Raw genomic sequence first — 24,938 nt, 5'->3', positions numbered from 1 at the left:
AATATGGAATTTCTCATTCAGTTCTAAGAAGGTTCTGGATACACCTTATTGTCTTCAGGGATCTGTGAAAACAAGATGGAAAGGAGATGAAAAATTTCTTTATTGAGAGGTTCAGTGTCAGCATTAGTTACTTCTATATCCATGTATACCCAATAAGTAGTTTTCTCTAAATAGGAAATCAAATTCATGTAACTACTAACAGAGGAAGCTGGGCCCCCTTCATCCATTGTCTCAGGAAGGAAAGTAAAGGAGAAGGGAAAAAGGAAGAGGGAAATGGGGAAAAAACTCCCTGCCTCAAATAATACTTGAGTATTTAATATTTCATATTTCATATTAAGTGAAAGAGGAAGATATCTGGGATACTTTATAATTAAACTGCTTTGAAATAAAACTGTTCTCTAGGCAGGGAGCAGATTCAAATCCTAGCATTCATTATACCTGGAGGGTGAACCCATGTTTAGGATACTTACTGAAAGGAAGAGGTGAAAAAGCCTCACTTCTAGGAAGGATGGATTATGGATAAGGACTGAAACTTGCAAGAGAGGCTGACCATGTTCCCTGCTCCCACTTTATCAGCTTGGGAGACAGGGATCTTGGAGACAAGACTCCAGTATCCTCAGGGAAAAAAAAAAGATGCTAACTGGGACCTCTATCTCCTGTGTGAGCATCCTTGTTCCTGCCACTGGCCCCACTTTTGAGGAACCAACTATCTTACCTTATTTTCAGGTACTCCCATTGCTGTCTGTTTCTTCATGTATTTTCCACAAAGTGGCATAAAACAGGTTGTGTGAATCACAATGCAGTGGCATAGTGGCTGCTTATATTTTCATTTTAGCAAGAAGAATGAAAGAATGTGCATTTTGAAGTGACCTACAAGTATCTCTCCTGGCCTTTTCAGCTCAACTATCAAATGAAAGAAAAACTATACAGTGCCATTTCTAATATTACTGTCTTTCAATGCTTTTTCTGCATCTGCAAATATTTATCTTTGTTCCACTTGAAATTAAAAGTAAAGTGATATGGCTTAGTGTGCCTGATGGTAGATATATTTTTTCCCTTCAGCCTTTAAGTTTTGAGAGCAAGAAAAGTTACACTTTGAAAGTAGAGGGTGCCAACCCTCACCTGGAAATGAGGTTCCTGAACCTGGGTCCCTTCCGTGACACCACCACTGTCCACATCAGTGTGGAGGATGTGGATGAGCCTCCTGTGTTTGAGCCCAGCATCTACTTTGTGGAAGTGCCCGAGGATGTGGAGATTGGGACCACCATACAGATAATTTCTGCCAAGGACCCAGATGTGACCAACAACTCCATCAGGTCTGTCGTCTCTATGTGTGTTGCCCCACAAGCACTCCTTAGTACATCTGGTTGGTGGGGCAGTGATGAGTGAGAGGGACTCTCTCTTTCCAGCCAGTAGCAGTGGTCAGTAGGTTTAGCAAACCAGACCTCACACACTGAGGGCTCTGTCAAAGCAATGCAGCAGCTCCCCCTGTTCTGTGGTGTAGAGGACATGGGCATAAAGCCTTGCAATGAGCCGGTCAGGCATGTCCTGATAGTGTACATTAAAAAAAAACCCAGAATCTTGCTTTTGCTGGCACAAAACCTGACAGCATCACTGAGAACCTGCTGCCATCCTGATGGCAAGGTGATCAACTTGCTCGTCCTTTCTCCCTCTTCTCTTTCAAAGCTTGCCCTTGTCAACAAGCTCAAACACACAGCTACTTTTGGAGTAGATTGAATGCATGCTAATAAATATTCAAGAACTACTAAATTATCTAGTGTCTGGTCAAAAATGCAGAGATAGATATTCCCATAAGGTGGTAAGAAAGGTAAAGGTGTATTTACAGTGTTAGGAGCTGCATAGCTGCAACTCAGCAAGGAGCCAAAGGAGAAGATTTGTGTGATCATAGCACTCTTTTCCATAGTGGCTGCCAGCCACTGCCAGCCCTATTTATCAGAGGAGGCTGTTCTTCTCCAAGACCAGCCCACACAGAAATTTTCACTACCTGCAGAAGCAACTAGTGACTGCACACTGATTATCCCAGCAGGATGGCTGCTCCTCTCATCTGAGAGCTTTTGGAGTTGCTGTTTGACTACCCATGCATTGGTGCAGATTCTGAGATGCCTGTGTTCAGGAATAGTCTTGGGAAATATGGGAGGGAGTTGAAACATTGAGTATTAGGATTTTTTGAAGAAAGTAAAATCTAAATGAGCAATTCTCTGGGCTTCACCTAGGAGATCTGAGCAGACACAAAGCCTGTTCTTAATGGTATTGCACTCTGTGTTACTGGTCTAATTATTTTTTTCATCTCTGCTACTTTAATATACCTATCTTTTCTGCCTGCATTATAAGGTTATCATACTTCTCATGAAATTGCCTCAAATTCCTCAGTAAAACTATTATACTGTCTGCATCACAATTTCATTACACTAAACTTTTTTCCACTTGCATCCTGTTTTTCTGATTACTGTCTGGCATTATCCAAACCCTGCAATGCAAACAGCTTTCTGCTAATCTGCTTAAAATAGTGTAAGAATAATTCTGAGGACTATCAGAGGGTACAATTGATCATTGTTATTTTTAATGAGGTTTTTCTTAGTTTTTTTTCAGAGCTTTGCAGTGACTGCCCTTGATGAACAGTACTCTATAAAGCACAGAATCCATCAACAAAGATACATTAAAAAAATGTTGTAAATATGCACAGACTCTTTTGTAACTCTGTTCCTTAACAACCTCCTTCTTCTTTTCTCCCCACCTTCCTCCTTTTTCACTGTCCTTTCCTCCCTCATTCGTTCCCTCCTTTTCCCCCATGCTGAGGTACAAGAACAAATTTAAAAAGTAAGAATAAATACCCTTTGTAATGCTATCTAAAATGCAGATACTAAGAATTAGTTCTTGCCTCTTCTGCAGTCTCCTCCATTCATTCCAACTCAGTGCAGTATCAGTCTGGCAATGTTTTAAGCTTGCACTGAATTCACTTTGCACAGGGCAAGGCAAGATAAGAAAGATAATGATCCCAGGTATATACTATGTTGCACAAGCTGAAATCCATCTGAAATTTAAACTGTGATTGGGCTCAAATCCTCACTTTTCCAGCATCCAGTACCTGGCTCCCGTACTGTGAAATTCTGATGGCTGGAAATATGCCATGATTGCTGTTTAATGATTCAGGAAGATTATCTAAGTGGAAAAAAGTACTCCTGTGCAGGAACAGGTACTATTAACAAGAGAACTCAGCTGGAGAATCGAGAAAAAGGTCCACCTTGATACTGGTGCTTTATTCTGAACCACTAATCATAAGGCTTTATTCAGTTCCAGATACTTGTTGGCCTTAAAATGTCAAAGAGAAATTCTTTTTATAGCTCTCATACAAAAATAATTATTATACCAAAATATAGGAATAGTCATTGTCTAAATAAATCAAAACCTGATAATCCTCTTTATTTAAGAAGAGATGAAAGGAAAGGAAAGGAAAGGAAAGGAAAGGAAAGGAAAGGAAAGGAAAGAGGAAAGGAAAGGAAAGGAAAGGAAAGGAAAGGAAAGGAAAGGAAAGGAAAGGAAAGGAAAGGAAAGGAAAGGAAAGGAAAGGAAAGGAAAGGAAAGGAAAGGAAAGGAAAGGAAAGGAAAGGAAAGGAAAGGAAAGGAAAGGAAAGGAAAGGAAAGGAAAGGAAAGGAAAGGAAAGGAAAGGAAAGGAAAGGAAAGGAAAGGAAAGGAAAGGAAAGGAAAGGAAAGGAAAGGAAAGGAAAGGAAAGGAAAGGAAAGGAAAGGAAAGGGACACAAACCTGCCATCCCTTCCTCTTTGATTGTTCCAAAAAAAAAGAGTATAAAAGAATTTCCCAACGACATATCTCAATAGTGTTTTATATCCTGATTTAATAAGTCCCTATATAAAGATAAGGCTGTCATGCTTGTTCCAGTGAATGCATTCATGCTGAAAGGAGAAAATTCAGAGGAATGAGCCCTGTTCAGTTCATCCTGTCAGTTGTGACTAATGCTTTCAATTCCCATCCACTCTGATAAAAGAACCAACAAAAAGGACAGTAAGTCTGAGTTCTGTTCTAGGCTGTGACTTTTACCTAAGCCTTTGTGTGGCTTTGACCAAAATATCCCTTACCATGCTAACAGTCAGCTGGGAAGGCAGCTTGCACAAAGTGCCTTTAAGAGCAAGGTGATGCCTGTGAAGGATACTGAGTATGTTACACACCCTGTGAAATCCTCCCTCTGACCAAGTACTGCAGCAACCTCTGTCAATCACCTGCTTCCCTGCCCAGGTTCTCTGGCTTGCAGGCACCACCACAGTCCTCCATTCACAGGTGCAGGAAGCTGGTTCCCAGTGCTGAACTGACAAGACTTTGGCCAGGCAGGTCCAGTAATTACGATGAATCAAGTCTCACAGAGAGAGCTGTTTTTCTGACTGGATGCTATGAGCAAGCCACGCATCATCCCCCTTGTGCTGACACAGCTTCATCAATAGCATGCTTCAGGATGCTGGTGGAGTTTATTCCCCCGAAGAAGGAGAGAATATTGAAGAACAAGGAAGGGAATGGTTCCTCCTCATCAACCTAGGTGCTCAGAGAATGAGCTGATCCGAAGCTATTTTCATCCTGTCTGAATTTGCCTAGGGACAGGGCATAATTATTTCTCTTAGAAAAAGAAATTATACTCCTCACTGGCAGATTTTCTCTATAAAGCAGATGTTCCTGCACTGATCTGTGCCTTATTTTGAGGCTTCTTCATCTAAATCTCCCTGTCTTCCAGTTCCATCCAAGTAGTACTCCCTGTTAAATGCCATTAGCCACATGAACCTTTTCAAACATCTTGCTCTGGACCTATGCAAGTCAAAGGAGCACATAACTATATTGTGGAAGAATGTGCATCTGCTTTGTATGACACTATCCCCATTGCTGGGATACTTTGTTGACTATAACACACAGTTTTCACAAGGGTTGCGTAATATTTTTCCTATGTGCTCTTGCAGATACTCGATTGACAGGAGCAGTGATCCGGGACGGTTCTTTTATGTCGACATTACATCAGGAGCACTGATGACTGCAAGACCTCTTGACCGGGAGGACATTTCTTGGCACAACATCACTGTGTTGGCCATGGAGCTGAGTAAGGAGAATGCAGACTATACACAGATTAAAGAGATACGGTAGACAGAGCAGGCTGAGAGACCTGAATTCAAAGTTCACATATTGTTATGCACTGAGTGGGAAGGCGCATTAAGTGAATTGCTCCTCTGACATCAACAAGCGAATGCTGCTTTTTATTTATTTTTTATGCTCATTTTCACAGGGTGGTGGGAGGCATAGAGAATGGTAGTTAAATGCAGAGTCCTTCTTTTTCAATTCATTAGCATTCCAGGGATTTATTTAAAACTCTTCCTGGTGTGTTTCTGGAAAAGTCGTCTCACTTCAGAAGGTCTAGGCAGCTAAAGAAAATACTGCAAAGGCTGCACAGCTGCTAGAGCTCCCATCCCTTCCTGGGAGGATTGAGTGGTGCAGGGGCTGGTAGGCAGCAGTGATCCTACACTGCTAGGTCACTAGTTGAAATCTGCTCTGGTTCAGCAGCAAGTAAATGACATCGCCATCTGCTTGCTACATAAATTATTTGGGCCAGAGTGCTTTGGGATCTTCGAGTATGATGAACTCATTATGCTTTTGGGTTTTACAATGAGCCAAAACTCAGTTCAGGATTCATCTGTGCTGGGTACTTTTCACAGCTGTGAGAAGAAGGTGATGCTCATTTCATAGTGTCAGTATGAAAAATTTAGCTGAGTTTGAAATACTGACAGATGTGAGCTTCCTAAAGGAGCTTCAGATATATGCAAATAAAAGGTTCGCCTAGTCTTCACCTGAAATTCCTTCGGTTCATATAGCTTTTGCTCAGGATCTCAGTTCATCTGTGAGGGGTAGCAGCTTTTCTGCAGCTTGGTGCCGATAGCTGAGTCATTCCTTGTATCTCAGAAAGCTTCCTGCACATATAGGCTGTGCCAGAGGTATGGGGCACTTTGAGAGGAACAAAGTTTCAACAAGCTTGCCCAGATTGCAGTCAGCCAGCTTGAAAGCAGGGGGAATATTTCACAGGAGTTGGAGTGAATCTGCCACATATTTGTAGGTTGTTACAGCACATGATACCTTTCTGTGCTCTTTTAAGTAGTGAGAGGGGTTGAGATGATGGGATTTCACCCACATCTATTTTGACACTACTTTTGTTTTCAGCCATCAATGGCTATTGCAATTCCACAAGTCTGTAAAAGTTGCCCCTGTAGCAGCACTTAAAGGTGAGAGAAATAGGAATGTGTGTCTTCCTTTGGTTCCCTTTCCATCAATCCTCTGTCAGTTTAGCTCTGTACATGTGCAGCACAATATTTTAATTTTGTGAATAGTTTCAAAAATGTCATAGCTGTGCACTCCTGAATAAGGCCCCTAGCACTAAAGGTTAGATCAATTATTTCTAAGAGTGTAAATGCAGGTATTCATCTGCCACAAGAACAGGTGTGTTAGCAAGAGGTATGTATGCACATGTGGGAATCTGAAGGAATTACATTACAAATTAGGCATATTTTGAGTATTATCTCAATGACACAATGTGACACGCTGTGGAATACAGTACAGTGAACATTTAAGAAAATTCCACAGCTTATGTAAACTCTCTATTGTTTATATGAATATATAATTTCTTGCTATAAAGGGAGACATATTTGGAGATAAATGTACAAAGTCCTACAGCTAAAAAGAAGATGAGAATACTAATATTAAAGAATGTCTTGATTTTTGCACCTCTTCTGATCCCTTAATATTTTTTTTCTTCCTGATTACTGTTTCATTTTATCATTAAATCAAGGGGGAAAGATGATTTGGGGCAGACAAGCACAGTAAGAAAAACAAATTATTCTGTAGACAGTTTGGAATTTGAGAAGATATGTGAAAAGATACACGGATTTACTGGCAAAGAAAGCTAATACACCAGTGAGACAGAAACATCACAAATGATGTCATGCAGAATGTAAAATTTTCATTGCAATTTTAAGCTTCACTGAAAGTTTTTCTGTACAATTTCATGTGTTATTACATTTTAAACCCCTCTGTACAAAGTATCAAAGATTTGACACTATTTCTGAGTTCAAGGAACATAAATTCTGAGCAAAAGCATATCTGAACTGGAGATAGAAACTGCCATTTTTAACAGGTTCTAAATAACAAATCTATCCTTTAAACAGTACCTTCCTAATTCATGCCACCAGTAGGGAGGCTCAACAAACAGTATTGTCCAGCTGAAGGGCATTAAAAAAAATAAGGGGCGTTGTCTAAAACCTTTGCTCTAGAAACAGTTCATTGAACTGAACCAGGTTGAAGATTTTTACAGGATTTGTTTGTAAAATATGTGATTAGATGTGAAGCCAGGCTAGACAGAGAGCAGCATTTGCAGCTTCACTCTGAGTCACACAATACCCAAGCCACCACAGCTGCCCATGGGAAAATGTGATTTAACACAACCTAGTAGTGGAAAACCTGCTTTACCTCTTGAACAGAGTGAGGAGCAGCCTCTTCCCCTTGCCATATGTTGCCTTTCTTTACCTTAAACCTTCTTCTTCCAGATAACCCCTCACAGGTGGGCAGCGTCTCTGTGACAGTGAAAGTCCTGGATGTGAATGATAATGCACCAGAGTTTGCAAGATTTTACGAAACTTTTGTTTGTGAAAATGCCAAAGCAGGCCAGGTGAGAAATGCTTGTTACACGAGGGGTTGGGAAGGGCATACTGTCCTACATAGAGACAGCATGCCAGAATAGGTGAGTGTTGGAAAGAGGGCTCAGCTACTCACACGTTTCATCTGAGCTCCTATCAGCAGCCCTCTGTGCTTCATTCCAAAGGCAAGCATATTGCACTGGAAGGAGCATCACATATAGCACCTCTTTTGTTTCCCCCACATTTCTTTTATTCTCCCAAAGTAGATTCTAGGCTCACTGCACAATACATTTCATAGCTGAAATAAAGCCTTCCCTAAGGCATGTACCAGCAGGCAAACAGCCACTGTGTCCTGTAGCAACATCAAAGAGAGGAGAAGTGTTATGAGAAGTTCCACAGAATCAGCCCAGACCACGTGTGACAGACAAGGCTTACTACTAAATGTTTTAAGAGCTTTAAGCACACCTGGACTTAGCTAAGGGAGCTGGACATAACTTACTATATCAGGTTCAAAGGGGTACCAAGTAGAACATGTTCTGGTGTGAACTGAAGATGACAGAAAGTCAAAACAACACAAGACCTTCCACTGCAAATACTCTAAACCAGCACCTTCAAGCAAGCAGTGAAGACTCTGCTCCTCTCTCTTCCAAAACCTCATCAACGCCCTTGAATAAGGTCACCAGTGCCAGAGACAGACATGAGCTCTCCCTGGCTGGATCTGCTTCAAGCTCTGCTGCTGATTGTTTGTGGGGAGCCACTTCTTGCTCCACCACCAGGGTCCATGGGTGCCGCCTAATGCAAAGCCGACTAGGTTAAATAGCATTTAAACACACAGACACACCTTCATGATCTGCAAAGGAAAAACTATGCACTGTGTTTGCTGAAGCTTCTCCCAGCTGTGTGAAGCAGAATGAAATAGCTGCTCACTGATGGGGTAGCTGTCCTTACAACTATCATATACAGGATATCTTTGTCCCACCAATTTACAAGGTTCTTAATATAATACAGGCAAGAGAAATCATTGTCTAGACCTTTTTTCCTGGTTTTGAAGGGTGAGTGTCCTAAGTAAGAAGCTAAGTTCAATATCATTATGAGTGCTAATCTGGACTACTTGCTTCAGCAGAGAATGCTGAATTTTATTACCACATTTTAAAAAGTTCTGAAATCAGTTTTAAGGTGGCGAAAGAGCCTTCATGGGTCTGACATTTGCCTTTGAGTCCCAAAATAACTTTCAAGTTAAAAAAACAGGTGAATATTTATTCCTTGTCCAAAAATATGCTGGAAGGTTTATTCAGAGAGTGCTCATTGTGCTTCAGGCTGTTGCTACTTTACAAAGCCTCTGTAAGTGAAGTAACAAATCTCTTTCTGGATTTAGCATTGTCTTTGTTTCTTTAGTTTGGTGTTATTTATTGCATATGCATTCTGCATAGTTGGCTTTTCTCTCATTTCCACTGACATCTTGTGAAGAATTTTATTGATTTAAAACTAATAGAGTTGGCAAAATAATCAACTTGAAGTCCTTTTCTACCTGCATAATGAAGCTGAAATAAGTATGATCTTTCTTACAAGCTCTCTAATGTACAATGAATCGTCTGAAAAATCTGGGCCCCCAAAAGACAAAAAGAAATGTGCAACAGAACATAGGGGTGTATGAGAGAAAAGCATCTGTTATTTGAGGTAAACTGAATATCTCCCCCTTTGTTTAAAAGCAATGTGCATGACCACAACAAATAGATGACCCCTGCAAGCTTTTGAGACTTGAGACAAGATTGTACTTCTGAAAGGCAATTTTATTCAAATGCTCCAGTTGCTTATATTTATCGTTATAAACTACGTTATCTGTTTGATTTTTTGTTTATATTATAAATATTTTGCTTCTCACCTGTTTCTACTTTTCTCTTGTGATCTGTAGCTGATTCAGACAGTGAGTGCCATCGACAGGGATGACCCACAGGAGGGTCAGCATTTCTACTACAGCCTGGCTCCAGAGGCAGCCAACAACCCTAACTTTACTCTAAGGGACAATCAAGGTAATCAGAGTGGACAAAGACAGTTAACTACTCTAATTTCTAATGCCTGAGTTGGACTTGAGAAGCTGTGACTTACAGTGGGTGATAAGAATGCTATTTCAAATAATACCAAGTGACACCAGCTCCTTACAGGCAATAATAAAATGATATACTATTTAATACACTTGAAGGTTATACGACATTTTCTTCTCTATAAATATTCTCCAGAAATAGGCCCCTTTTTCTTTTTCAAGGAAATGTGCCAGTGTTTTGTGCAAATTCAGGTCTTTTGGTCAGGCTGCAGGCATCTCAGATTATCGGAGTGGAAATTGCATTTGCTCAAAAGGAGACGCTTAAAGGTAGGATAGTAACTGGAACTAGAAGACAAACCTGAAGGGAATTACATTGCTTTTTTTTTTTTTTTTGTACTCTTCGTGTTTTCTCCCAGGCACAGAAAAAGGGAATGTTTTTTACTGTTCCAGTCTTTTCCCCCAAGCACTTTTTCTTTCTCCTTGCACATCCTCATTTCTCTAGAGAAAGAGGGAAGTGGAGAGGACTTATAGAGCCTTAGGGAAGTAACTTGGTGTACAGCTAAAGGTCTGTGTAAGATGACCTAAGTAGAAACTGAAACAGCAGTGGGAAGATTCATGGAATATCACTAGCATTTGAATATTCTAACCAGTGGAATTTGATTCTTTTGGGAAAGCTTTGGTGGTTTCAGAGCCTGCAGGAAAGTACTGCCAGAGCAGGCCTTTGCATAACTGCTGTTGATAGATTATCTCCATGGGCAGACAAGGTCTAAAATCAGGTCCACATCAGCCTTCATTAGGAAAGAGGGATGACCTTGAGTGACCTGGTGAAGAGCTTTGAAAGTCAGTATTGAGGGGCTGGGTTTCAATACGAGTTTGGTGTGTAAAGTACCACAAATCAGCAAGCAATTCCAAAATAAATGGGGAGAAAGACTGGCCACCTGCAGCATCCATGGCCAGCCTCCAAGCCTAGCCTTGCTCCTACACATGCCTACTTGTCACACTTAATTCCATAAGCCCCTACCTGAGCCTTTCCAGGCATATGAAAGAGCAACAGAAAGGCCTATAAAGAATCCCATGCCTTCACCAACCAAACATGTCTTAAAACATGCTACTTGCAATGTCTGGAGACCTTCTTCACAGTAAGCTGATGCTCTTTCATCCCAAAAGCATTTTTTTCTGTATTGTCCCTGAAGCCTCCCCACACCATTTCTCACATTTTTATCCCCTTCATTCTCTCCTTGTCTTTTTTATTTGTGAGTATGTATTGCCAAAATAAATGAACAAATATAACACAACTATTGCTAAAGCATTTGGCAAAGCAAGCTCATTTCACCCTCAAGGCATTGCTCTAAAAAAAGAAACTCACAAAACTCCCAGCATCAGATGCACTTTTTCTGTCTAAGGCTATACTTGCAATAATTTATAGTGACAGCAGTGACTGAATGGCTGTTCCTCCCACTCTCTGTAAAATACCAGTTTTCCAGATAGATAGATAGATAGAGAGAGAGAGATATATGTGTGTGTATGTATATATATGTATATATATCTCACAAGAAGTTTAGGATACTATTAGTTACTAATTTGAAATAAAAATGTTAAGAATCAAACCACTGACTATTTGAATGATCCACATAGTAAGCCATAGTATAAGAAGAATATTAAGCTATTGGAGAGCATCCAAAGGAGGGCCATGAGGATGGTGAAGGGTTTGAGGGGAAGATGTTCAGGGTGCAGCTGGGGTCACTTGGTCTGTTCAGCCTGGAGGAGACTGAGAGGGGGGAGCCTCATTGCGGTCTATAATTTCCTTGCGAGGGGAAGCAGAGGGGCAGGAACTCGTCTCTTCTCTCTTTTGACCAGTGACATGACTCAACAAAACAGCATGAAGCTGAATCAGGGGAGGCTTAGGTCGGATATGAGGGAGAGGTTTTTCACCCAGAGGCTGTATGAGCACTGGAAAGGCTCCCATGGGAAGTGATCACAGCACCAAACCTGTCTCAGTTCAAGAAGCATTTGGGCAAAGCTCTCAGGCACACAGTGTGACTCTTGGGGTATCCTGCGCAGCCAGGAGTTGGACTCAATTATCCTGATGAGTCCCCTACAGCTCAGCCTATTCTATGATTCTATGATTAAGGGTTTATTTACTGCCTCAGCAATTTGGAGTGCAGTAGTCATTTCAGTAAAAGTAATTTATGCTTATATTTTCATCTAGGGGCCACTAAGAACTATATAAATCATATAACTTAGGCACAGAGAGGGTAGCTATACCATTTGTCACAGGGTGGATAGACAAGAAACAGAACACACTTTGCTAGTCCCAGCCTGTGCCCATAAACACAAGGCAGGAATGCTTCCCAGGCTGTGGGAAGGCACTGTTAAGATTAGCAATTGTGCTGATTACTTGGTTGTCCAACATAGCAGTAAGAGAAACTGCAAGACATGTAGCCTTCTTGGCAACAATTAAAACCTTGATTTATACTGAGCAACAGATAGATCACACTTTGCATACTGATGAGCTGTTTTACATAGTTTTTTGGCCCTTGTAATTTTAGTCTCTGAGAACTTCTTCAGTCTATTCACTCTTTGCATATCTTCAGCAGACAGAGAAATCCTGTTGTAATCCTTTATAGATGGGGATCTGGGGCAAGGAGACATTAAGCTACTTACATGCTGGGCTCTCTTTGAGTTCAGTAAAATCAGTGAGAAATAGACATATTATGTAGATGCAACAATCTGGGCACAAATGGCTTCTCAAGGCCCTAAAGGATAAATGTGATGAAGCGGGGAATTGAGCTGTCTCCCATCTCTTTGGTGTCTGCTCTAGGGCATTAGCAAGCCATCCTCCTTCCACCTTCTTCCAGGTGAGATTATGCTGGGAAAAAGTTAGAGAGGCTTGCTGTAAGAATGAACAACAAAATAAGCTTACTGCATTTCCAGATTAAACTTCGAGCTGATCTTCTGTTGAACCTTAATCACTGCCCTCCATCTTTGGGAACCAGGAACTGTTGAAGAGAGAAGCCTTTTATAATAAATGCAGAATCAGGATCAGTCATACCCCCACCAGGCCTGTCTCTGGAAGCCTCGGGCAGACCTTTGCATTACAATTAACCTTTTCCTGGGAAAATTTCTAGCTATTTCTGCCTTCCCTAAAACTGTGGTCTACTTCACACATGTAAGTAGCAAGCTGAAAATCCACAAGGAAAGGTGTGACTCCTTCCCTAGCCCAGTCCTGTCTAGATTGCCTGCTTCCTTGTTTTCTTTCTCCCACTCCTGGTGGAATATTTCTTTATATTATTCCTAACTCTTCATAATTATTACAACCTGATTTTAAAGTCTAAGAGAATTGTCAGGCTAATCATTCCCAGTTCTTTCTGCAGAAAGAAACCAAGTCTTTCTTGTGAGAAGGGCAGTGGTTAGCTCTGATCTCAAGGTTGGGATCTACACTGTGGTTCATTCCCCTGACCTCTCCAAAGAGGTACATCATTTCCAGTGAGGCAGAAAACTGCAGGAAAATGGTGCTCCATGGCTTGTTCTCACAACCACGTGAAGACACCAGCCTGCACACCTGTGAGAAGTTCCTTTTTTCACACAAATGTGGAACCATGCTGCAATTTTCAGCATCTCTGCTCAGTGTTGGAAATAAGTGCTGCCATCCAGCCCTCTACAAGCCAAAGCTGCTGTGTTGGAAGCTGGGAGGAAAAATATTGTGCATTCTTATCATGCCTGCTTTTTTTTTTTGCTTTTTTTTAATATAATGGGACTTTCATGTCCTCACAAGCCCTCTTCTCTTGGTGGCTGGGGCTTAGCAGACATCAAATTTGGAATAAAATTGTGTATTCTAGTTTCTGCCATGCTACATCACATTCCAGTATGTCCTTCGCACTGCACTAGCACGTCAAATCACATTGACTTTTGATGAGTCACACAATGAGCTTTGGCATCAATGTATTTCAGTTGGAGAGTAACAGGTAGAACAATTCTTTAGGGATGATTTGGACGCCTGCCTAGTCCAAAAAAAAAAATGAAACAAAAGGCTCAAAATGTAATGCTGGGAGTTACAAAGAGAATTTAATTGCCAAGAATGTTTAAGTCCTGGATGAGATGGTCAGCGCATCACAGCAGAAGGTACATATACATATATATATTTCAATATTAGATTATAGAAATTTGGTTTTGGCCTGAGAAAAGAATGAATAAAAGCCCTTGAGATCTCTCACTAGCTGATTTTGCACAGCTTCTGTTAGGTTCTCTGCCCTTCTTTTACAGGCAAAGTATGACTGACTCAGAATAAGTAATCTTTTATTCCCTATCACAAAGAGCAATTTTACATGAAAGGAAGGTTTGTTGTCACCTGAATAGTAGTTCTGACTTCTACTGTAAGTCAGTTTAAAGAAAGTGAATCTTTCACCCAGGAAATGGAAAAAACAACCAAATTACTACAGTTAGGGTGACTCAAGTATTTTCATTGACACATTGATATAAATGCAGGCACTTTGCCCCTTTCTGCCTTTGGGCTGCTTTTCCTCATGCCAAAACTGGCCCAGTGAAAGTATGTGATGCTAATAGCTGTGGAGCAGGTATAGAGGGCACATAGGCAGCCCAAGGGAGAGAAAGTACTTTTATGTGCCCCTGGAGAGAGAAGAGAAAGGTTTGAGCAGGCAAGGGTTCCTGTCCACAGCAGTCACCTTGCCCAGGAGCCGTGGGAGGCACAGGGTACTGCTCTCTGATGGGTTTTGGGACACATTCCTGAATCATAGAGCCATTTAGGTTGGAAAAGGCCTCCAAAATCTTTGAGTCCAATTGTGAATCTAATGCTGCCGAGTCCAGCACTATACCATGGCCCTAAGTGCCCCATCTATTCATCTTTTAAATGTCTCCAGGCTTGTTGACTCAAACACTTCCCCGGACAGCTTTTTCCAATTACTGACCATCCATTCAGTGAAGAAATTTTTCCATATCCAAGCCTCCCCTGACACAACTTGAGGCCATTTCCTCTTGTTCTATTGCTTGTTTCTACATGTGTGTGCCCTACTCACTGCACATACTCAGAGCTAAATTGCATATCTAATGTCAAATCAGTAAGCACTACACATAACAAGTTTTAAGCAACTTTGCACCTGGTAAATTTTTTAAGCAATCTTGCACGAGGTGGTTTTTCCCTCAAAGCTCCAGTTCTTGGGATCACATGATTTAACAGGACACTACAATTTCACTATATGTTTGCATGCAGATATGCAGCACACTTCAGAATTTTATGTTTTCGGAATAAAAGCTTGAAATGTCATTGATGTGCAAGAAAAAAGACCCTGAGATTATTTTTAAAAACATGCCACAAATTTAAATTTTTCTCACAAACTGTGGAACCTAACATCTCAACACTTGGGTGTGCCTGTGCTCTCCGATGCCATAAGATTTGCAGCAGAGTTTGTAACTTCGAGCATAGTTTAAGTCTATGCATATGTCTATGTTTTAAGTCTATGCATAGTTTAAGGACACAAGTCTGGCTAGTCTAGCTCCAGTTTGCCTGTAATCCATAGTTGGCTGTATATGACACTCCTGACTTCCCTTCAAAAAGCCATCAAATCATTTTTAACTTTCGTCAGTGAAAAAAATCACCCAAGATTTAAATCTGCTATTAGCAGTGAATGAACAAAGAAATAATAAGCAAATTGAATACTTCTATGTTAATATTTTAGGGTTTTTTCACAGTTTATTTGCCATCAGAAGATTTCTTGCCATTTCCAGGCAGCAGCCCCATTGTGCCAATCCACTTGGGAGCAGCTGATCAGTGTCCTGCATTTTCAAGCATAGCATCTACATTGGTAACAACCAGGAGATGAAGATGGCCAGACTGCATGACCTCTTTTGAACCAAGGGAACAGGAAACAAAACTAAACAGTAAAAGAAAGTGCATTAAGATCATCTCCCAAAAAAATGCCAGAGCATCAGTGCACAGAATCAGAGCTTGTAGGTCTGCTGAAGAGAAAAAGTACCTGTTCCCCATTAATCTTTCCTGGCCCAAACCTTGCAGATATGTTTGTAAGAAAGGAAAATTTTCTTTCAAGTTCCTTTAGATTCCTTGGTGAGCCAGATGACACTGGAGACATTCAGTCTTCTACTTTCCAAAAGTCTCTGAAGCTACAAGACTCAAAATCAGCACTGACAAAATCAGCACCCATCTCCAAAGAGTTTTGCTTTGGCATCCTGAGATGAGAATTGAGAACAACTTCCTGAATTCACTTTCCACCTTTTTTTCCACTTTTTTTTAATTAGGAAACTTGGTGCACATTCTGAGGAATTTGAGGGTGGAGATAGAAAGGAATTCAAATGCCACTGGTAAATTTTGACATTTAAAAAAATCATGTTGAATATGACTTTTATGAATATGAAGGAAAAAGCCCCAAAGATAGGAATTTCCCTTGAAATGGCCAACAGCAACTGGATATTAGGTCACTCTTTTACTATTTTTGTCAGCAGCATCATTTTGATTCCTTTTTATTTAATTTTTTATAAAAAAACGCAGTCACACTAAATGAAGTAGAATGGTCAAATCAAAGCAGAATAATTCTGACAATGATGACACGAAGCATTCTTACTTTTTTCTATGGCAGAAGTACTAAATGAAATTACATGCATTTCACATCAAAAAAAATGCTTAGTTGTGAATTTTCAGCTCAGTGCTGCTTTAGGATAGCAAGCTAGGTTTTTTTCCTTTGTCCCCTTGTTGCCTCAAGCAGATGACCATGACATGTCTCAAAAACTACAGAGTACCACAACGTGTCCACAAGGGTTACATGCCAGTGTCTCCAAAATGGTGGCAGCATCTGAGATCTTGAAAAGCTGCTGAGCATAAGCAAACAGGGACAACAAGTTGCCTTCAACTGCTCATTTCTGTCTTGCCCTCTGAAAGCTCTCTTAGCTAAACCTGAACACTATGAGTTTGCTCTGAGCATCTTATATAAGAAGGGGTAAAGGCAAGTCCTAAGGTGTGTATGCCTCTCAGGTTTGGAACTACGGCCTGAGAAGATACTGGAACAGGGGAAGCACAGGCAAGATGATTAATGATGAACTGAATATAAGAGAAAAGATGAGAGAAGAAAAAAATGGGTGTGGGTCTAGGGCTGACTTTTTTTAACATTGTTTCTCTGCTGAATGTATTTTATCTGCATATAAGCTGTTCTCTCTGATAATTTCCTGCCCCTAGACAACACAGCGTGGATTTTGACAAGGCGGTCTGGCTTTAGACAACACGAGCAGAACACCTTTTACCTGCCCATCCTGATCAGCGACAATGGGCGCCCGGTGCTGAGCAGCACTGGCACGCTGACGGTGCACGTGTGCAGCTGTGACGAGGAGGGCATGGTGATGTCCTGCAATGCCGAGGCCTACGTGCTCCCTGTCAGCCTGAGCCGAGGGGCACTCATCGCCATCCTCGCCTGCATCTTTGTCCTGCTAGGTAAAGCCTTCACTTCTTCTGGGGAGGGACAGAGTTTTCAGTTCTGGCCAGGGGCTGCTGGTCCACCAAAGGTGTAGGACCCAAACACACACACACATCTGTCTATACGAGTATATATAGACACAAGCATGCCTGACGGGCCAAGTCAAGGACCTGGTGGTGTAGTCAGCTGCATATGGCTTCAGGCTCTGGACTGAAAAATGGGAGGAAACTATGGCCTGCAAATAATTCTGCCAGATGCCAAATGTGCTAGGGTGTCTGATACGGCCATGCTTTCCTGCAAGGGTATGGCAGTGGGAAGTATTGAGAGCTGTGGCTTGGGGCAGGTTAAGTTTCTCATCCTACTCCACAGGATACAGTAGTGGTAAGCTCAGTTCCATTTCTTGTCTTTTGGAGAGAGATATCCCCACCTCCATCCTTTTTCCTTGAGACTCTACATTTAAATGGTGCCTGTGCTGCAGCAAAAGGGCTGAGTGCCTTGCATGACTTGTGTCACCACAATTAAATTTCATGCTTTCCTTGCCCAGACATCCTATGTGCCCTGTTAGCTGTTAGTATCAAAAGAACTTCAGTTCCCTTGTTTGCTCTCTCAAATCATGTGATACTAGCTCAAAACACACATGCCCTGAAATTTCAGGGCATCCCAGTTTGAGGAACAGTGCAGTAAGATACAGGAAAAATTCTCCAAAAGTGCCTCAATTCTGGCTTTTCAAAGGAGCCTAGATACCTCAGTTCAAAATTTCATTATCCAAAATCTTTGCTGAGTTCTAGCTCTGGAAACAGTCACAAAGTGATGGCACATTTTCAATAGCAAAGTGTGAGTGCCAGTATGACCACTTCTCCCCATGCTAATGAGCACAGTGAGGGTGAGGAGCAGCAGCACTGCAGCATTGCAGGAAGCTTGCAGATAAACAAAAAATTCTTTGCAGCAGACTAAAGGGCTAGCTCTGCATTTTGCTGTGTAGGCAGACATATCACCGTGGTGCCTTAGCACCATCCATCTCTGTCACATGCAGTGGCCAGCCCAAAGCAGGCTGCAAAACCCACCCACAGAACAGAAAACAAAATATCTCCATGGCACTATGATGCTGCAGATAAATTGTTACTGACCTCTGAGCTGGCTAGCTTAAAAGCAGCAAGCACCACTGGGTATACATGTCCTAAGTGTCACCAAGAGTTAAGAATTCAGGTGAGAATGGGGACAGATTAGCAGGACCTCAAGGTACCAGTTTTGACTGGGGAGGGAGAAAGAGATATTTCTACATTCCTCATCTTACAAACACCACAGCTCTTTAAATCCAAGGGCCAAGTTGGGCTCACCCAGGGGAAAGTAGGGCAGAGGAAAGTCTGAAGCCCTGGCAAGACCTGCTCCTTGCTGACAGCCCTGTGTCTTGCTTGGCTCCCACAGTGCTGGTGCTCCTCATCCTCTCCATGCGGCGCCAGCGGAAGCAGCCATACATCATCGACGAGGAAGAGAACATCCATGAGAACATCGTCAGGTATGATGACGAGGGTGGTGGGGAGGAGGACACAGAGGCCTTCGACATCGCTGCCATGTGGAACCCACGGGAGGCCCAGCTGGTGGTGAAGAGCCGGCAGGACATGCTCCCTGAAATAGAGAGCCTCTCCCGATACGTGCCTCAGGCGTGCGTCATGGACAACAACGTCCACAACTACGTGCTCGCCAAGCTGTACGAAGCTGACATGGACCTGTGGGCACCTCCCTTCGACTCCCTCCAGACCTACATGTTTGAAGGGAACGGCTCGGTGGCGGAGTCGCTCAGCTCCTTACAGTCCGTGACCACAGACTCAGACCAGAGCTACGACTACCTGACGGACTGGGGGCCGCGCTTCAAGAAGCTGGCCGAGATGTACGGGGCCACGGACAGCAGCGGGGCTCTGTGGTAACGGACAAGGAATGGCAGAGAGCTTTCCATGTCAAACGGTGTCCAGTTCGGTCCATTCTCATCAGATGCTTCCATGGACATGGGTGAGGCCTCATAAAAATATAGCAATACAGTGCTTGGATGAGAATGGGAAGAAGGGTGCGAATGAAGGTCTCTCTGGATCAGCTTTACTCAGTTAAACTAAGTCACATTTTTGAAACTATGAGAAACAGAAGGAAGTTTTTTCCTGGTTCTTACAGCAAAATTGGAGAGCTCCACACCTGGAATATGGCATTGCTCTTTCTCTCTTCCTTTTTCTCCCCTTTGTACACGGCAGCTTACTCAGCTCTATACATCAGGGTTCAAAGATCTGTAAACTCCAACTGTAATCTCCAACTCACTGAGAAATTGTCACCACAGAAGAGTTGCTTCCCACTGGTCTTTTTTTCCCCATTAAAACAGAAAAGAATTGCTCGCTAACAAGAGAAAAAAATCCGCAAAGCAGAAAATTGAAACTGGAATCTCAGAGGGCTCCTTGTAAACTAAACTCCTCCCTCTGTTGCTAACAGAGTTCTTTTTTAATCCTTTAGAAACAAGGCTGAGGTTTGGGGGTTTTTTCCACGTGACTGAGAGGGCTGGGGAAGAGGCTTTGAATTTCTGCTCTAGTTTAATGGCTGATCTGTGAGTCATTGGCGTTAACACTAATCCATCTCCTATCAAGTTTGTGTAAATTTATTCTTGACTCTCTAAAACCTGACTCTGCTAAACTGCTCAGAACAAAACCAGAAAATCTGCCTCTTTTGCACTGTAGATGTCTCTTCCATGTGCCAAATGTGAAGATTAGATTCTACCAATGAAAGCCAAATAAATTTTAAAATAAGAAAAAGCTATATTTGGTAACTACATGGGTTAGATGGGCTTTCCTAATCTGTGTGAGGTCAATCCAAGGGATGTTTACATACTGTAGATAACCTACTTGAACAAATGCAGTATTATAGACCAATAAATGGATGTAAGAAAATTACATGTATAAGTTTTGTATATTTGTTAATTTTGGTAATAAATATGATGTACTGCATACAGTACAGTACCTTAGCACCTCTTTTAATAAAAGTTAAACAGAAGGGAAAGTCTGATGACAATTTATTGACTATTTTGCACACAGTTGTTAGTGCTTATCTGCAGCTTTATGTGCCTTGAGCATCAAAAAAAAAAAGGTTCATCAGCATTGTGTCAAGGAGAAAAGGCTTCAGTTTGCTGAATTGAGCAGATTGTCTGCTTCTTTTATCATTGTTCACTTGGACATTGCCCCTAGCAGTGAATCAGCCCAAGTACAGCCCACCAGACTAGTTATTTTTCTAATCGAATCATGCTGAGGTCAAAAGAAAGTCTTCCCTGATTTTTTTGAAACATTAAGGCCGGGGCATTGATAGGCTTGAAAACCAGATACACAGCCCTGGCAGAATGTTGTGCCTTCAGAGACATGACAGACTAAGATAATATATCTATTTATTCTTACTCTACAGTAAGTTTTTCACCTGGGTTCTCTCTTGTTTGCATGTGTAAATGAGAAGAGACAGGGAAATTACATGAGCACAGATTTCATGGAAAGTGGTGAAAGGCCTTTGAAAGCAGAACAGTCTGCAATGGAATTTGCAGGTTTATTTCTAGCTAAGGACTCTCTACACCTCCAATTGCCCAGAAATTAGATGTCCATACATAACCACCCAGTTGCCACACTTTTACTATGGGCATGCTGTGCTCAGTTCCTGTTGCAGATATGCACAAAACATTGCAGTCTCTCCTTTGCCTATTCTTAGGCTGTACCAATTTAGGACAGGAGTCTTGGTTCCATAGACTCATACAAAGTCATGTATCCCTGGAGAGCCATGCACCCACCAAGGAGAAAAGGTTTTAGTGACTTCTTGCTTGCTAATCTGATGCAATGAAAATCTTGGCCTTCACAAACGTAATATGATAAGGGTTCTGCTTATCACTTGACCATGCTTTACACCATGGCAGAAAGAGAACTGATAATTATTTGATGGTCATTCTTTTACTCATACTGTAGCACTCAACCTCACATGTCATATTGATTTTAAATCATTAAATTAGAATTGCAGCCATCATGCTCAAGGAAGTAGGGTAAAGGACACAAAGCTGCTGTTGAAAGTCTGAGAGCTTCCTTGCCTTGTGCCACCACAGATAGCACAGAACATAGACAGGAGGACATCTATTCCACCACTTCTGCATCTGATCTAAACATTCATTTTACATATTTTAAGCAGATGCCTCTTTCTTCTTAAAGCCCCAGCCGTTAAAGGTCTGTAACCTTTCTAGGCAGTCCTCCACAGCATCAGTACACTCATTGCTGAAAGCCTTCCAGGGGAGGTATAAGGCACGTACCCCTTGCAGCCATACAAGCCTGCAATGCACATAGATGACTTTGTCCCTCCACAGAGCTATGATTTGGTATTTTCAGACCATTGCTCTCTCTCCCAGTAGTCACAGTCTTCAGTAATAAGAAAGCCTATAGATTGTTCTTCATATCCTGATTCCATGAGGCAGAGTGGGAGGATGGGGTGTAAAAGTAGAGTCCAGCATCATATTGAGTTCAACCTTCTGCATTTACTGAGTTTTCCCAGGACAAGCTTCTTCACGGTCTCTTTTGACTCCACAGAAGTCCCCAGACATGGCCTCTGCAAGACAGGAGCAGCTTCCCAGGCTGGGCATCCCCCAGTGTGGATAGACCAGAAGCCCTTTTGCTAGGGGCTTGCACTCATGCCACAGGGGAATTCATAACCCACCTTCCTAAACTGCAGGTCAGCATTAGGCTCTCTGATTGTCCTCAGGTTTGCCTCAACTTGTGATCACAGGCAATAGCTCCACAGTTTGATGTTGTGACACTTAGTGTTTAGTAGGCACTTGGCAACCTGGTGCTTTTATTTTTTTTTTATGTTTTATGGAACAGGTGACAGTGTTTCTGCAGTCTGTGAAATCTCTATACCAACAACCAATACTTGCATCTATCACACTGCCAAAAACAAAACCGAAGAACCCTCTGGTTTTGTTGATGAGATATGAAAAGGATCCATTTTCAGACACACATCAGGGCTCAGCAGGCCCAGAGTAGAAGAGAAGACTCCAAGCCCAAAGGAAATGCATGGTGCCACAGACTGTCAGTGAAACAAGCACACTGGCCACATGGGTCCTCAGCCTCCTGCTCAAGGGCAGGCCAGGCCAGGCCATATGCATGAACATTTGCAGCACTACATAAAACCTGCTCATGGTCTACAGCCAGGGAGTTCAGCCTGCCATGGTGGAGGGACTGGGCTATGCCACACCACCAGACACCTCCAAGGGATAGTCCCAGTTCTGCATGGCACCCACTCTATCCACTGCCCTGGTAAGGGCAGAAGTGTCTGAGGGCCAGGACAAGGTCCTGCATACCCTCACCATTGTCTCCAGTCCCCTTGTGCTCCAAGGTTGGTCTGAGTGCACAGAGCTTTTACCACTATTCATTTTGTTTTGTTCCTCTGATGACATTTTTTCCACAGCTGCTAGTTCTCAGGGAAAAACAAAAGGACTTGCCATCCAGCAACAATCCCCTAGTCTCAGCTGTGGCTGTAAATCAGTGGTTCAGGGTGAAAAATAACAAAGCATGCAAGTAATTTTACTAATCTCAGCCACTTAAAAATTGAGCATATGGGCTAAGCAGTCCATCTCAACTCTCTCTGTCTCTAACAAACAGAGTTAGACAAAGAGGATTCATTCCCCCCATCCTGGCCATCTGTACGATGCTATGGCCCCCTGGAGATGTATGCCTCTCAGTTAATGGCTGGCCTCTAGGGATTAATCCCTGCTGCTCAGTCTGGCCCTAGGTATGACATTCCCAAGGCCTCCACTCTATGTTTGGTTTTACAAATGACCATGGGCAAACACTACAGTCTCTGATATTTTCCTTTCCTTTTCCTACCACTCATCTTTGGCTTGTCTAGGTAGATTGCATGACCCATCACTCTTATTCTGCAGACAGAACACTGCTACACCTAGGCTCTGAGTAGCAGTGCTCTTTAAACTATCTATCAAGGACTTCAGATCTCTTCAGCACAAAATACCGAAGTCAATAAAGCAATAAAAGAGTAAACATCATTTTTTCTAGCGTAAATTTTCTTCCAATGCTGCCTTTCATTTGCTGCTGCATTGCCCATTTATCCAGCTTTATTAGGCCCCTCTTGATTTTGTCACTTCTCCTCCTGCTTTTATTGCTCTCAGTCATTTTATGCTACCATCATATTTGTTGCCTAAAATTACCTTTTAGACCATTCATTAAAGCCAATAGTGACACAAATCCTTAGGGGATCCAAAAGTTATATTTTGGTCACCTTGAAATATGATTTATTAGCCCATGCCAGTATTTTCTTTGACGCAACTTTCACATAGCACAAGTTAGAACCTGCTGTCTGAGCACAGCTCCCAGGAACCATCAAACTGGAGGGATGGATATGTCCCAAAAGTCTGTTCTGCATGTGCACCACATCTTACCTGTCCTGGCCATGAGTAACAGAAAGGAGGCACATATAAAAGAGGCACAAGTGATACCTTACATATTCCAGAAAAGTTCTGACATGGACAAATTCAAAGTTGAGGAGATTCAGTTGCTTTTACATTTGTGCTTCCAGTGTCTTAGTAGTAAGAACACCTTGGTTTATGCTGGTTAGCTGTCAGCAAGACCAAGCTCAGGAGAGCAGGTGGGCTCAATAACAAGTGAGAATGGCACCTGAGGAAATCTGTTAGGAAATCTGTTATGTTATGTTGCTGCCCTCCTTCCTCCTGTGTGTCAGGGTGTGAGACAGCCCATTCCATCCTGCTCAAGGAATAGCCTTTAATGTATTGTCTCCACACCAAGCTGGTGTAAACAGGCAGTGGGTCTGTCCAAGACATCCTAATTTGTGCCTGCTGAGTTGTGCAGCATTCAGAAGAGGAGGAGCTGTGTTTCACTCAGTTGTGCCCTGTCTCCCTCATGCCAATCCATATGGCATCAGAGAGCTCCAAGATAGCCACTGCTGCAAAACAGCTGTATCACCTAAGGGATTCATTCTCCTGCATAAAGGTCATTGATTTGTTTCTCGTTTGGACTGTAATGTAGTAATAATCTGTATCAGTGCATCCTGTTGAAACAGATAGGAAAATTAACAGACAGCAGTGAAACTGAGGTGGAGTCAGAACCGTGACCCTAGGAAAGCAGTAGGAGCTGGGGAGTCTCACTGTCAAAGACTTTAAGCACAGATTTTCTGTTTTGCTTTCTTATATCAACCTTCTGAACCTTGCCCACACTGAGAAGCAAGATATTTTGCTCTTGACCTCAGAGGTTACACATCAGGCCACCTGCATCACTGACTGAGCAGAAGCAGCAGTGCAGTGTTAATACTGTATTTCCCAAGAGACATTAGAGTAATATGGTGGAGGAGGAGGTAGAAGAGAGTCACTCCACAATGACTTTTTAAAAATCATGTGATTTTTTTAAGAGCTGATGTAGGAGACAGTACACAGTCTTAATATCATTTTCACTCCTCATGTGTTATTAAGCTCACCATTAGGGAATAGACCTCTTGGGAAACATGAATTTTCAAATGCACATCTTAATATCTATGGGCTGGCTCCATGAGGCCTAATCCTATAATTTTTCCCAAAAATGCACAAGCTATACCTTAATACTAGAAGCAGAAGATCTTGCCACACCACATAAAACCAGTACAATAATAATGACAACAGCTATCATAATGGGGGTCACATTTTGCTTCTTCTTTGTGGGAAAGGTAGAAGTTACCAGACTCATAAGGGAATTTAGGAAGACGAACCCC

General features: G+C 42.1%; 1 protein-coding gene across 1 annotated transcript in view; it reads left to right on the top strand.

Annotated features, from left to right (window-relative positions):
* Window positions 1-19,096, top strand: part of CDH20 (cadherin 20) — a 37,034-nt gene extending 17,938 nt beyond the window's left edge. The window contains exons 6-11 of the mRNA XM_062499484.1: window positions 1,063-1,316; window positions 4,980-5,116; window positions 7,605-7,726; window positions 9,607-9,724; window positions 16,937-17,188; window positions 18,597-19,096. Coding sequence (XP_062355468.1) covers window positions 1,063-1,316; window positions 4,980-5,116; window positions 7,605-7,726; window positions 9,607-9,724; window positions 16,937-17,188; window positions 18,597-19,096 — 1,383 coding nt within the window. The remainder of the gene's footprint in view (window positions 1-1,062; window positions 1,317-4,979; window positions 5,117-7,604; window positions 7,727-9,606; window positions 9,725-16,936; window positions 17,189-18,596) is intronic.
* Window positions 19,097-24,938: the final 5,842 nt, after the last annotated feature.

This window comes from Cinclus cinclus, chromosome 1, assembly GCF_963662255.1.
Source record: "Cinclus cinclus chromosome 1, bCinCin1.1, whole genome shotgun sequence".
In the NCBI taxonomy this organism is placed as follows: domain Eukaryota; kingdom Metazoa; phylum Chordata; class Aves; order Passeriformes; family Cinclidae; genus Cinclus; species Cinclus cinclus.
Note: the sequence above shows the minus strand (reverse complement) of the source record. Positions and strands in the feature narration are given on the sequence as shown.